Below are 12,022 nucleotides of genomic sequence, written 5' to 3' on the forward strand. Positions count from 1 at the left end.
TTTTTGAAGTTCATCCATTTGTAACATGTGTCGGTACTGCATTTCTTTTTATGGTTGAATAATATTTCTTTGTATGTATAGACCCTGGTCTGTTCATCCAGTCCTCATTGATGGACATTTGCTCCCACCTTTTGGCTACTGTGAATAGTGCTGCTACAGTACAAACTTCGTGGACTAGTATTTGTTTGAGTCCTTGCTCTCAATTCTTTGGGATATATGTACCTAGGAGTAAAACTGCTGGGTCATGTGATAATTCTCTTTTAATGTTTTGAAGAACTGCCAAAATGTTTCCCACAGTGCTGAGCTGGTTTACATTCGCACCAGCACTGTGTGGGGGTTGCAACTTCTCCACATCCTGGCCAACACTTGTTATTTCCATTTAAAAAAATTATTATAACCATCCTGTGGGTGTGAAATGGTATCTCATTGCACTTGGATTTGCATTTCCTTAATGACTAATGATGTTGAACATCTTTTCATGTGCTTGTTGGCCATTTGTATATCCTTTTTTTGGAGAAATGTCCACTCAAATCCTTTGCCCATTTTTTAATTGAGTCCTTTGTCTTTTTGTTGCTGATTTGTAAAAGCTCCTTAAATAGTCTGGATACTAAAACCTTATCACATATCTGATTTGCAAATATTTTCTCTAATTCTGTAAGTTGTCTTTTCATTTTTTTGATAATGCCCTTTCACGCACAAAAGTTTTAAATTTTTATGAAGATCAATTTATCTATTTTTTTATTTTGTTGCTCATGCTTTTGGTGCCATAGGTAAGGACTCAGAGCTAAATCCAAGGTCATGTAATTCACATTGAAATTTCAGTTAGCACCCTAGCCCTTCCAGTGTCACATTTACAAAATGTGACAAGGGATGGGTAATTTTCTGGGAAGGTAGCCATTGATGGCTGTCTTTCATTTATGGGCATTTTTGTTAATCTCACTTTTACAGAATGAGTTTTCTGAGGCTTCCTTCCAAATTCTGAGGGTAATGCCTTATTCAGATCTGAAGCCTTCCACCAGTGGACCAATCATGGGAAGAACCAGGGATGCTCCTCAGCATATCTGGCTCCAGCCAGAGTCTCATCCTGTCACCTGTGTCCCGAGCTTGCAGAACACTGTTGGAGCCATGCAACATGCCTCTCAGATATTCTATTCCATGAGGCCTTTGATTGGGCAAACACTCTGGTCTTAACAGTTGGAGGACAGCACAGTAAAGAGTAGCACAGGTTTTGGTCTTGGAAAGATCTCTGTTTAAATTCCATATAGCTTTGAGTGACTTGTTTAACTTCACTGAGCTTCAGCTTCCTTATCTATAGAAAATTACTGTCTTGTAGTTTTACAGCAAGTATTACATGAGACAGCATAAGTAAAGCACCTACCTCTGTGCCTGGTGAATAGTATGTGCTCAATTGGTGTTATTTTTACTTCCCTATGAGAAAAATAGTATGTATAGAATGGCAGTGAGGGGACATTTTTTTTTCAGTATTGGAGATTGCTTCCATTTTTGTGTCAGAAGGAGACAGTCTCTTGTTTTTTAAACTTAGTGCCCAAAGGTTTCAGATGACTAAAGGAAATCCCCATGGAACTAGAAAAATGAATACTTAAAGGATGATATCTGTTATATCACAGGTCATCAGATACCAGTTGAGTTTATCAATACAGACTTTATCTTTTAAATCCCTTTGTGCCATTCCCAGTTTACTTAACACCCCCTCAATCCAACAATTGAAATAGTTGAATCAGAAATAGACAATTTCTTTCAAATCTATATGGTGTTTCCTCCTTTTAAGTGGAAGGTCATGATTTGTTCTCTAAAATTCATCAGTGACTTAAGTCACTCAGGCGGGGTCCATCCTCTTCTAGTGGTAGAGTGCATCTGCTTAAACTTGTGTTCAGGTCATTGGTGATGGTGCCAGTGATGGTTTGAAGGCTGTCAGCCTAAGAGGTACTGGGCCGTTTCCCAAGGTCACTGACCTTAGCAAATCTGTTTCATGACTGGATTCCTATTTATTTACAAACTCCATTACACCACTAACTACTGTAAACTTGCAATCTCTAACTATTTCATATGAATTTGTATGTCTCCCCAACTAGTTTCCTTCTTTGACCTAGGAACCTTGTCACAGTCACTTTGTTTCACACTAAGCATCTAGTATGTTGCTGGTCTCATTCAAAGAGTTCATTAAATTCTTGCCAAGGTATTTTAAGTTCAGTACATTGAGAGATAGTGATCATGTCTAGGGATAGGATATGCTCCTACTTTTTAGCCTTTTAATAAACTATGAAATATTGACTTTCAAAGAGGAAACTTTCGTTTTTTATTTCCAGAAATATGAAATTTGTAACAAAAAGTCCTCTTTCTTTTTTCACCTTGTTATAAATTTCCAAACCAACTAGATTGTCCAGTAAGAATCTTTTGTATTATTTAACTGTTTATCAATTTATTAACTTGCTGTGTATGAGGGGTCTTCAAAGAGTTCATGGAAAGATTTGTATTTCTTTTAATTCCATTTTTCTATAAACTTTTGAAGTACCCTTGTATTGTTGAGCAAGTCATTGTATTCATCTACATCTTAATTTGTCATCTGCTAACTGATTTCTAAATTCTCGTGCAGATTTTCAAGGTATCTGATTCTAGAATGCATATATGAGCAATATTTTCCAAAGCTAAACAATGATGATCTCAAACAGTTTAATTATCTATGACTATTCTATCATGCTCTTGTTAAATGTTATTTCATGGCTCATCTTTGTCTTTTAGTCTTGGCTGAACGTTTACTATTGACTCCTGAATCACTTAAAATTTCCATCAACTCTACATGTCAGTGTTTGCATTTACAATGGACCGTCCACAACTTTCCTTATCATCAGGAACTAAAAATGCTGTTTCAGATACAGATCACTAGAATTGAAACATCTAATGTCACCTGGGTGGTAAGTTTTTTTTTTTTTTTTTGGCTCAATATTTTAAAAATCCTTTTTCTGATGCCACAATTTTTCTTTTACAATATCCAGAACAATCTCAATATGAAAACACATTAGCAGCTCAAAACAGTTTTCTGAAACAATTGCATTTCAGTGGTTTTAGTTAAGAGGATCTAGGACAGAGTAATGTGACAAATTTGGTTTAGAGGTAGAAAGGGATGTGTTAAGAAACTAGATTATTTTCTCAGTTCTGCTCTGTTCTCTAAGAGGGCTGTTGGGTCTGTCCTTGTGAGTACTGGATCCCAGAGGTCCATGAAGATCAACCATCTCATTTCTCTTCCCTCTTTCTTCTCTGTCCACCAGAGATTTTCCTAAGCCAGATGTAATGATTTGGCAATGTTTTCTTTGCCAGTGTAGCTTGCTGCAGTTTCCTTGCTCATGTCATGCTAAAATGCAAGGAAGAGTCAGTATTTGCACTTGACGTTCTAACCAGCAAACAGGTTCTCCATGGGCCATGTTGGAGAGTTACTTACTGTGTCCTTTGTTGCCTCACGTGTGGGTTTTCTACAAAAGAAATTAAGACAATTCTGCATTTCACTCTCTTTTTGTCTTCGAATTATTCGGGGTAGATTTTCACTCATCTTGGTTCAATTAATGGCTATGTGGGTTGGCATGATGCTTCCCAGTCTTGTGCATTGGGATACATTGGTGGTTTCTTTCCATTAACATTTCTGGTCTGGACAGTCTTAGTAATCTATACCCACATAATGTTGAGTCATTATCACAGGATACTTAAGGACAGTGGAATGTTTTCTCATAGAAGGGACCTGAGAATTCTCCTGCAGGTAAGGAAAGTACAGGACTGTGCTGGAGGATTCCATTAGCTCAGTTGAGGTTTACTCTTCTCTTAGGTGGTGAAGGCATTGGGTACAGGGATCCTGAATGGTTAGTTCCTTTAATAAAGCCTAAAGGTCACTAATTCTAAAGTCTTTCAGTTGCTTTTCATATCCATTATTACATTTGAGATCTGAGCAAGCACCTGGGTTATATAAAATTCTGACTCTGTCCATTTAGGATTAATATCAGGAGTATAATTCTACTCTTCAAAGGGCAGATTCCCACAGTGAGCACTGCTTATTTTAAATTAGTCATGCTTATGGATCCTGTTCACTTCCCACCATCAGCATGTCTTCCGTTATCCCTCCTCATACTAAGAAGTCAGGTTTTTGTAGATTTGATGGATGCACTGGTTGGTGATTTGGGCCGAATAAAACATTGAGCCAAGGTCATATTAAGGCTAAGAATTGTCCAAGAAAAAGAAATTTGGGGGAACTGCTGAAAGAATTGTGGAAAACTAGCACTTAATGCCATTAGCAAAAATAATATCAACCATAGTCCAAGTGGATCCCATTCCTTATTTTTGTAAAAGACTGTTCATATCTGTTATTATACTAGAGAAAGTAATGTTAACCACAGGCCAAGTGGATCTTGTTCTGTATTTTTCTAGAAGGCAGTTCATATCCGTTATCATATTAGAGAAAATAATGTTAACCATAGACCAAATGGATCCCATTCTTTGCATTTCTAAAATGCAGTTGTTCCTGTCTGTTTTCACACTGGATTCATGTAATTGCCCTCTCCACAAGGTAGAGGTGGAGCAGCTTGTGTAACTTGCTTCTTCTGTAACTTACTAGGGTGTGAAATCTTTAAGAGTAGAGTCTGCCTTGTCTACTGTACTGTCCTAATAACTCCTGGCCCAACCTGACTCCAACAGAAAAGAAAACCATGGCACAGAGAAGTTTGCTGTACTGCTCAAGGTAACAGAGACAGGCAGAGATGATGGTCACATGCAACTTCCCCAGGACATCAGTGCTCATGTGTTCCATAGAATAGCCGATGCCAGGAGAAACCCTTGTCTGAATCTCTCATGCCTGCAGTTGAGGTGGGACATAAGATCTTCCTCCACTTCAAGAAGAGAAAGCCAGATGAGAGAAGCTGCTTCTGTCTGGACCAAAATCTCCCTTTTATAGGGCAGTTCCCTGTAATGCGAGCCTGACAGCCCCCCCCCCCACTCATGCTGAGAGGCGGAGCTTCTAGACTCAGTGTCTTCAATCACTGTGTTCCCAAACAAGTTGAAGGAAAAGCATCTTGATCCAGGTGCTGGCAGTGGGGCCAGGGGCACCGAGCCACCTCCTGGATGGCATGGGCCACACAGAGCCCTGCTGGTAGCATACTATACGGTCCTGCCCTGGGCCAGGGTTCTGCCTTTCCCCTCCAGCCATTTGCTTTATGATTTTGTCAATGGCAGGGGAAGGCAGAGCACAGTAACAGCCCAAACTTGGAAGGAGGCCTGGAGCATGAGTCAGTTTAGAATTAGAGCTCATGCCTCAGTAATGAATTGGTGACCCCGGTGAGACTTCTGTGTAAATGTATGTGCCAATTTCTTGTAACTTACTAATGTCTGCAGGGGCCAAATTAAACTTGCTGCTTCAATGAATGAGATGGCCCAAAGACAATTCATCCCATTTCTTAAAAAAAATCACTGAATGGATGTATTCAAGAAAAGTTTTATCTCCTTCATTGGCAAAGCTGTAAAGACCACAAAGGACAAAGCTGAGGTTAGACAGAATCTACACGAAAAGTGTCTGGGAGAAACCAGTTACTGCGGATCAGTGAAGTGATGACATCATCCAGCACACAGTTTCAGGCTGTGGGCCCGGTCAGGCATTGTGCAAGGCCTGGGGATGTCAATGCTGACCATGCTGGCAAGAATGAGGAGGTAAACACACAAACGAGGGCACCGTAAACGTGGGATGTATGTGCAGGCCTCCGGGGAGTGCCATGGGGTTGGGGTTCGGCAGTTCTTGGGAGTGAAAAAGGAGGTGTATGAATAAAAACCCCTCAGAGCTGCGTTTAGTTCTGCCATGGCACTGTTTAAGGTTAGTGACCCGGAAAGGGTAAATAGGGGAAGGTCTCCAAGTGCTAAATTCCCAGTGGCATGTGAAATGAAGTTATCTGTTCCCTTCACTGACGGCTCATCATTTGCCCTTTGAAGCGTGGATTCAGACCCTGACTCAGTTTCCCCCAGGAAGTGCAGATTGTTTGTTGTCTCCACCTCCCATTGGTGGGGGCAGGAAGCAGGGGTCCTAGAGGAGGCAGACTGAGGAGAATGGGTGCCAGGAGCTATGGGAGACACAGAGAAGAAGCAAGCACAGTTCCTGCTCTCTGGCCATACCCGAGTCACAATGAAATACCACCAACTAACCTCAGTATACAGAGCTTCAGGGAGGTGGGGTGGAAGGAACAAGAAGGCCTTTCATGAGGGAGACAGGCTGTGACCTGGGCTTGAGGGATAGGACAGTTTCCCAGTGTAAAGGGGGTGGGGGACACTAAGCCACGAGCCAACACTGAGGTATAAAAGCACAAAGCATATTCCAGAAGTGTGGGGTAGATCCTATGTCTGGAGAGATTTCTGCAACAGATTGGTAGGTTGGAGCCATATTGTAGCGGGCCATGAATGACAGGGTACAGTGTAAAGGAGTCAATGAAGAGTACTGAATTAGAGAGTGGAAATACCAGTGTTTTAGAAAGATTAAGACTAAAGGCTGCGCTGAAAGACCAAATTACACTTCATCTTGGACCCCAGCTTCCCAGAGAACAGTATAAGACATTCTTGGTGATTGACAGACATCTCTAGGGCCGAAGATTCTGACAGAAAGATCTCAAAGGAGGGAATATGTTCCATGTGGCCACCATATCTAAAAAGAAGAAACAGAAAACCAAGGGAGACATGAAGAGCCATCTGTTGGCTTCTGGGAGACAATGGAACTCCCAGGGTATCATGAAGGACTGCCCTCTCTACTGAGATTTGGCCAACCTGATTCAACTCTGGTCAAAAATGAATATAAAAAGTACCCATCAATCTTTTTTTAAAGGATGAGTCAATTAATTAATTCACTAGTTTTCAAGAGTTTTCTTAGCAAGTTTTCTGTGACCAGCACTGTGAACACCTACTGTCTCTGATCTGTTTCCCCAACACAGCTTCTATTTTCTCTCCCACTTGCTTCACACAAGCCCCTGGAATCAGAGTGCCATAGGGATGTGGAGCCAAGTTTTCCAAAGGCAGGAAGTCATAGCTGGCTCATTGCTGAGACATTGGAACAAGGGAACTTGACCAGTTAGGATTGGACTTCACTTGTGCATATTATGGACTCACAATGGCTTTTAGGTTTTTGCTTTGGGTCAAGTTAAGTCAAGCTATTTTCCAGGACAGGATGGCTGTATGTTTCCAAAATTTTTCCTTTACTTTTAGAGGAATTATACCACTGCTGTGAAGTGGAATCAAGTTCTGCATTGGAGCTGGGAATCTGAGCTCCCTTTGGAATGTGCAACACACTTTGTAAGAATCAGGAGTCGGGTGGACGATGCCAGGTTCCCTGAGTTGAGTTTCTGGAGCATCTGGAGTTCATGGGAAGAAGTCAGTGGTAAGAAATGAGGTGGTTACAAGAGTGAAAAGGTTTAATATTTAAGTTTCATGGGGATCAATTGTCAAATAGTGGAAATCTCCTTTGAGGAAACCTGGGTAGACACTGACATCATTTTCATTTGGCTCCTACTGAAACTAAAAACCGTGGGTGTGAAACTTGCCACTGGAAGATAAATGCCTGAGGTTTTGCTTCTGAACTTATTCATTGCGACAATTGTGCAAATACAATTTTGTATTCACTTTCCAAACGTGTGAAGCAGCTGTATTTTAGAATGCTAAGTGGACAAAGCAGGATATAAATTGTACATATGTTTTTATTAGAGCAACTCAGAATGTGTATGGATCTAGAGTGGAGGCTGGGAAATTTTTTCTGTAAAGGGCCAGATAGGAAATATTTTAGCCTTTTCAGACCATGCAGTCTCTTTGTGACTCTTGAACTCTGCCCTTGTAGGGTGAAAGCAGCCATATAAATGAGAGTGGCTGTGTTCATAAGACTTTATTTACAAACACTGATGGCGGACCATCCCTAATCTGTAGAGAAGGGGAGAAATAGGAAAAAATAAAAGCAGCACTTCATTTGAGTGATGAAATTATGGATAAGCATGTTTTAAATATCCCTTAATTTTGATAACTTAATTTTGTTGTAATTAAAATTTAAAGTTTAGAGTGAGCATGATTTCTTATGCTCCAGTTAAACCATAGTCCAGTTCTAAAGCAATGGCATTTGTCCATCACACTGTGTACCTGCCAGATTATCTGAAATTCTTTCAATAGAACCATTTATTTGTTAAATATTTATGCAAATTTATTAGTTCAAGCTGATAACCCATTAACTCATGAATAGCCTAGTGATTAGATTAATAGTAATAATAGAATTAAATCTACATTCTAGACACTGATTTAAGCCCTATATATATTAATTTAGTCCTCACATTAGCCCTGTGAAATAATATGAATATTCTTATCCCCACTTCAAAGATGAGGAAACTGAGGCACCGGGAGGTTAGAAAACCCATGCAAGGTCATCAAGCCACTAAGTGGTGGAGGTGGGATTCCAACCTGGACAATCTGGCTCCAGAGGCCATGCTCTTAATCATTACATCCTACTGCTGAAAGAGGGACACACAGACGGAAAAAAATAGAGATTATAAAGACAGTAAGAGAGAAGTAAGACCAAGGTTGTAAACAACTTTGATAAAATGGACTAGATTTCTCAAAACTATAACCTCAAAACTAACTCAAGAGTAAATAGGAACTTGGTTATTCCTAACCCACAAAACATTGATTTTCAACTGTGGTTGCACAGTAGAATCATCTGGGGTCCTTAAAAAGCCTCATGCCCAGGCCACACTGTAGGCATGCAGTCAGTGATGGCAATTGTAGTGACCTGTGTGCCAGACTGCATTGGCTAAGGAGTGAGTAGGTGGTCAATTCTGAACAGCAAGTCCAGGCAGCTCCTCCAGGGAGGCCAACTGGAGGAGAGGCAGAGAGGGCAGCAGGGGGAGGCCTGGGGAAGACAGGGGGCTTCCTTAGACGGGGAGAGCCCTGAGGATCTTGGCCTGGCACTGGGCCCTGCAGCAGGAGAGACTGAAGCAAAAGGAGATGATACTTGAGTGATGGGCATTTCCTAGAAGGTGGGGAGAACAGTGATGTACAAGTACAACATCGAGATTATGAAGCACATGTGGCTTTGGAGCCGGGTTGGCCTGGCCAGTCTGAATGTGGTTTAGCCACTTACTAGGTGAGTGAACTTAGGCTTGGTTCTACCTGTCCCGTTGTTTAAGGTAAGAAGGATGACATGAGATAATGTACATAAGCACTTAACTTGGGGCCTCCCACTTGGCTGGGACACAATAGAGAGCATCTAGTACTGTTATAATAACCTAACAGTAGCCGTCATACAGTGACCAGCAGTGGTAATAGTAACGGGGCTATCAGTAATGGCAACAGCAGTCATGTTAGTGTAACAGCAGGAACAATGGTGGAAAGCATTGTTTTGCATGCACCAATGTGTTTAGTTTGGTGTACAAATTTAGGTTACAATTTTCTGCAGGAGGAAGAAAAAGCTAAAATTATCTGCTGGGAGTGAAGTGGGAGGGGGCTGGCTTGATTTCTGAGTGAGATTCTAACTGAGTTGGGTTGTTTTTTTTGTCTGCAGTACAAAATTCTCTTGGGCAAGATACATTGCTTGTTTTCCCTAAAGATAAGCTGGTGGAAGAAGGCTCCAATGTCACCCTCTGTGCCATTTCTCAGAGCAATCAAAATAGCATATCCTGTTATTTGGAAGGTGAACAGATACACGGAGGACAACTTAATCCATACGTATCCACATTCCACTTAAAAAATGTCCCTTTCATTAGGGAAAGAGGAACAAATATCTTTTGTAAAGGGAAGCAAAATAATATAAAAGGCATCGTGCTCTTTGTCTCAAGTAAGTAAGCAAATTCTTTTTTTGGCCCTTTTTTCTCATTTTCTGCAGAATAGATCGAATCTCCTTTACCAGAAGACAAGTAAACATTTCCTTGCATGGTCTTGGTTTTCTCTTGTTTCTCAGTCTTCTAGGAGAAACTCTGGAAATGATATCCTGAAGCAATACTTCCAGGATTTCCTGTTGTTTTCTTGTGCTTACTGGCAATTTTATTCCTAGAAATCAACAGTATTAATGGAAAGAAAGTTCAGGTCATGACCTGGACCACTGGGAAAATTGCCTGCTTTGCCTCAGCTGTGCTGGGATCACCCAGGATCACGGAGGGAGAAGTGGGGCTGCAGACTGGATGACCGCAGAAGGGCAGTGAGGGATGCGGCCTGGAAGACCTGGGTTCAAGTCTTCTTCCCCTGGCTGGGCGTGTCATTTTGGCCAAGTTTCTTAGCCAGTCTGAGCCAATTTCCTCCTCTGTTTTGTCATGCAATTTCCCTTCCCCTGGCCAGTAGGGCAGTATCTGTGACCTCTCCCTCCCTATTTCTCCTGCCAAAGGTTTCTAATCTCTTGGAGGCTTGCTTCATCTCTGCCCCTTAGTGTGGCCATTAAGAGCAGTGGTGACTTTGGGGACTTAGAGGTGCTTCCCCATTCCACCACTGGCACAACAGGAGAATCACAAGGGATGGGAGAAAAAGGGGCTGAAGTGATGAGGTGTCCGGCAGGTGACTTTTTGGGGCTACTGATGTGTAGACCACCTCAGTGATCCCTTCACAGTTCAGAGTAACTCTGTGGCTTCAGACCCCAAACAGAGCTTTCCACTGGACTTAACCATTCAGTGAAGGGATTTAACTAGATTCCTTCCTGTTTTTTTTCTTTGTATGGACAGAAGTACTTGAGGAGCCCAAGGACTTTTCTTGTGAAACCCAGGACGCCAAAACTTTGAGCTGTACGTGGGATCCTGGGAGTGACACTGGCTTGGCTTGGTCTAAACAACCTTCCCAAAGCTACACTTTATTTGAATTGTAAGTTAGCTCTGGTTACATTATTGACAGATTCTCTTTGTTTAAGGTGCTTGTGAAACATAACAAAAGCTACACTTAGGTGTTGTAGAAAATTTGAACAAATATTTCAAAACCACCTCAGGGTCAGGAGGAAATCTTTAAGTGGTCACAAGTGTGTAATACTTCCTACTTGAGTTTTCTTTTTTTTAAAAAAAAGGAATGTGTAGCATAAAAATGGTAAGGAAGACAGTAAATAGTGTATCTTGATGTGACAATAGTCCCTTCTGATGATCTGGCTCTACCTAATTTTTCTTTTTAAGAATATTCAAAGTAAATTAAGGGATATCACACCACCCGTGAGCAGGGACTCAGTGATTCATTATTGTTAACACATTTAGCCACCTATGTCAAAATTGTTGAAATGCTATTTTCAATATTGACATTTGTTGGTGATGGATTGATGCCATTATGTGGAATGTAGTTTGAAAGTCACTGAGCATCTTCCGAGGGATAAGAGATACATCTGCTTTGACAAACATGGAAACCCTGAAATTGTTGTTTTGTTTTTTTTTAAAGATTTTCTGGGAAAAAGAAACTTTGTGAGCACAAAAAGTGTTGTAATTGGGAAATAACTCAAGACTCACAAGAAATGTATAACTTCACACTCGTGGCTGAAAATTACTTAAGGAAGAGAAGTGTCAACATTCTTTTTAACCTAACTCATCGAGGTAAGACTACAGTTGTCTTAGCACATAGTGGTCATGGACATGTTGTTCGACGTGCTGTGTAATCAAGTAAATGTGCTGGTGGTTTTTGCCTAACTCACAGCCTAAGTGAAAGTTATAATTTATAGCTGTTGTTCATGACATCCTTCCCACGGAGGCATGTGTCCCTCTTATTTGTTTTGAACATGTCACGAGTACCAGTGAGCTTACTACCCAGCTTCAAAACTAGAAGTCTAACAATGAGTTATTTCATATCTCACCTCACAGCCCACCTCCCTGCTCCTTCACTGAGATGATTAACTCCCTGAATTACATGTATGTGTGTGCATGTGCATATCCTCATTTCTTATATAAACCTAAAAACATGTTTTTATTTTGTTTGGTTTTAATGTATTGCAGGGGTCTTCAAAAAGTTCGTAGGGGGCTGAGCCCTTGGCGCACTCGGGAGAGTGCCACGCTGGGAGCGA

At 41.1% G+C, this 12,022-nt stretch overlaps 1 protein-coding gene across 2 annotated transcripts in view; it reads left to right on the plus strand.

The window, feature by feature from the left end:
* OSMR (oncostatin M receptor) overlaps positions 1-12,022 on the plus strand; it is a 59,604-nt gene that overhangs the window by 16,084 nt on the left and 31,498 nt on the right. For both annotated transcript variants that reach the window (XM_063087403.1, XM_063087404.1), the window contains exons 3-7: positions 2,761-2,933; positions 7,237-7,408; positions 9,569-9,841; positions 10,716-10,851; positions 11,407-11,558. In XM_063087403.1, coding sequence (XP_062943473.1) covers positions 2,761-2,933; positions 7,237-7,408; positions 9,569-9,841; positions 10,716-10,851; positions 11,407-11,558 — 906 coding nt within the window. The remainder of the gene's footprint in view (positions 1-2,760; positions 2,934-7,236; positions 7,409-9,568; positions 9,842-10,715; positions 10,852-11,406; positions 11,559-12,022) is intronic.

Source organism: Cynocephalus volans, chromosome 2, assembly GCF_027409185.1.
Source record: "Cynocephalus volans isolate mCynVol1 chromosome 2, mCynVol1.pri, whole genome shotgun sequence".
NCBI classification, from domain to species: domain Eukaryota; kingdom Metazoa; phylum Chordata; class Mammalia; order Dermoptera; family Cynocephalidae; genus Cynocephalus; species Cynocephalus volans.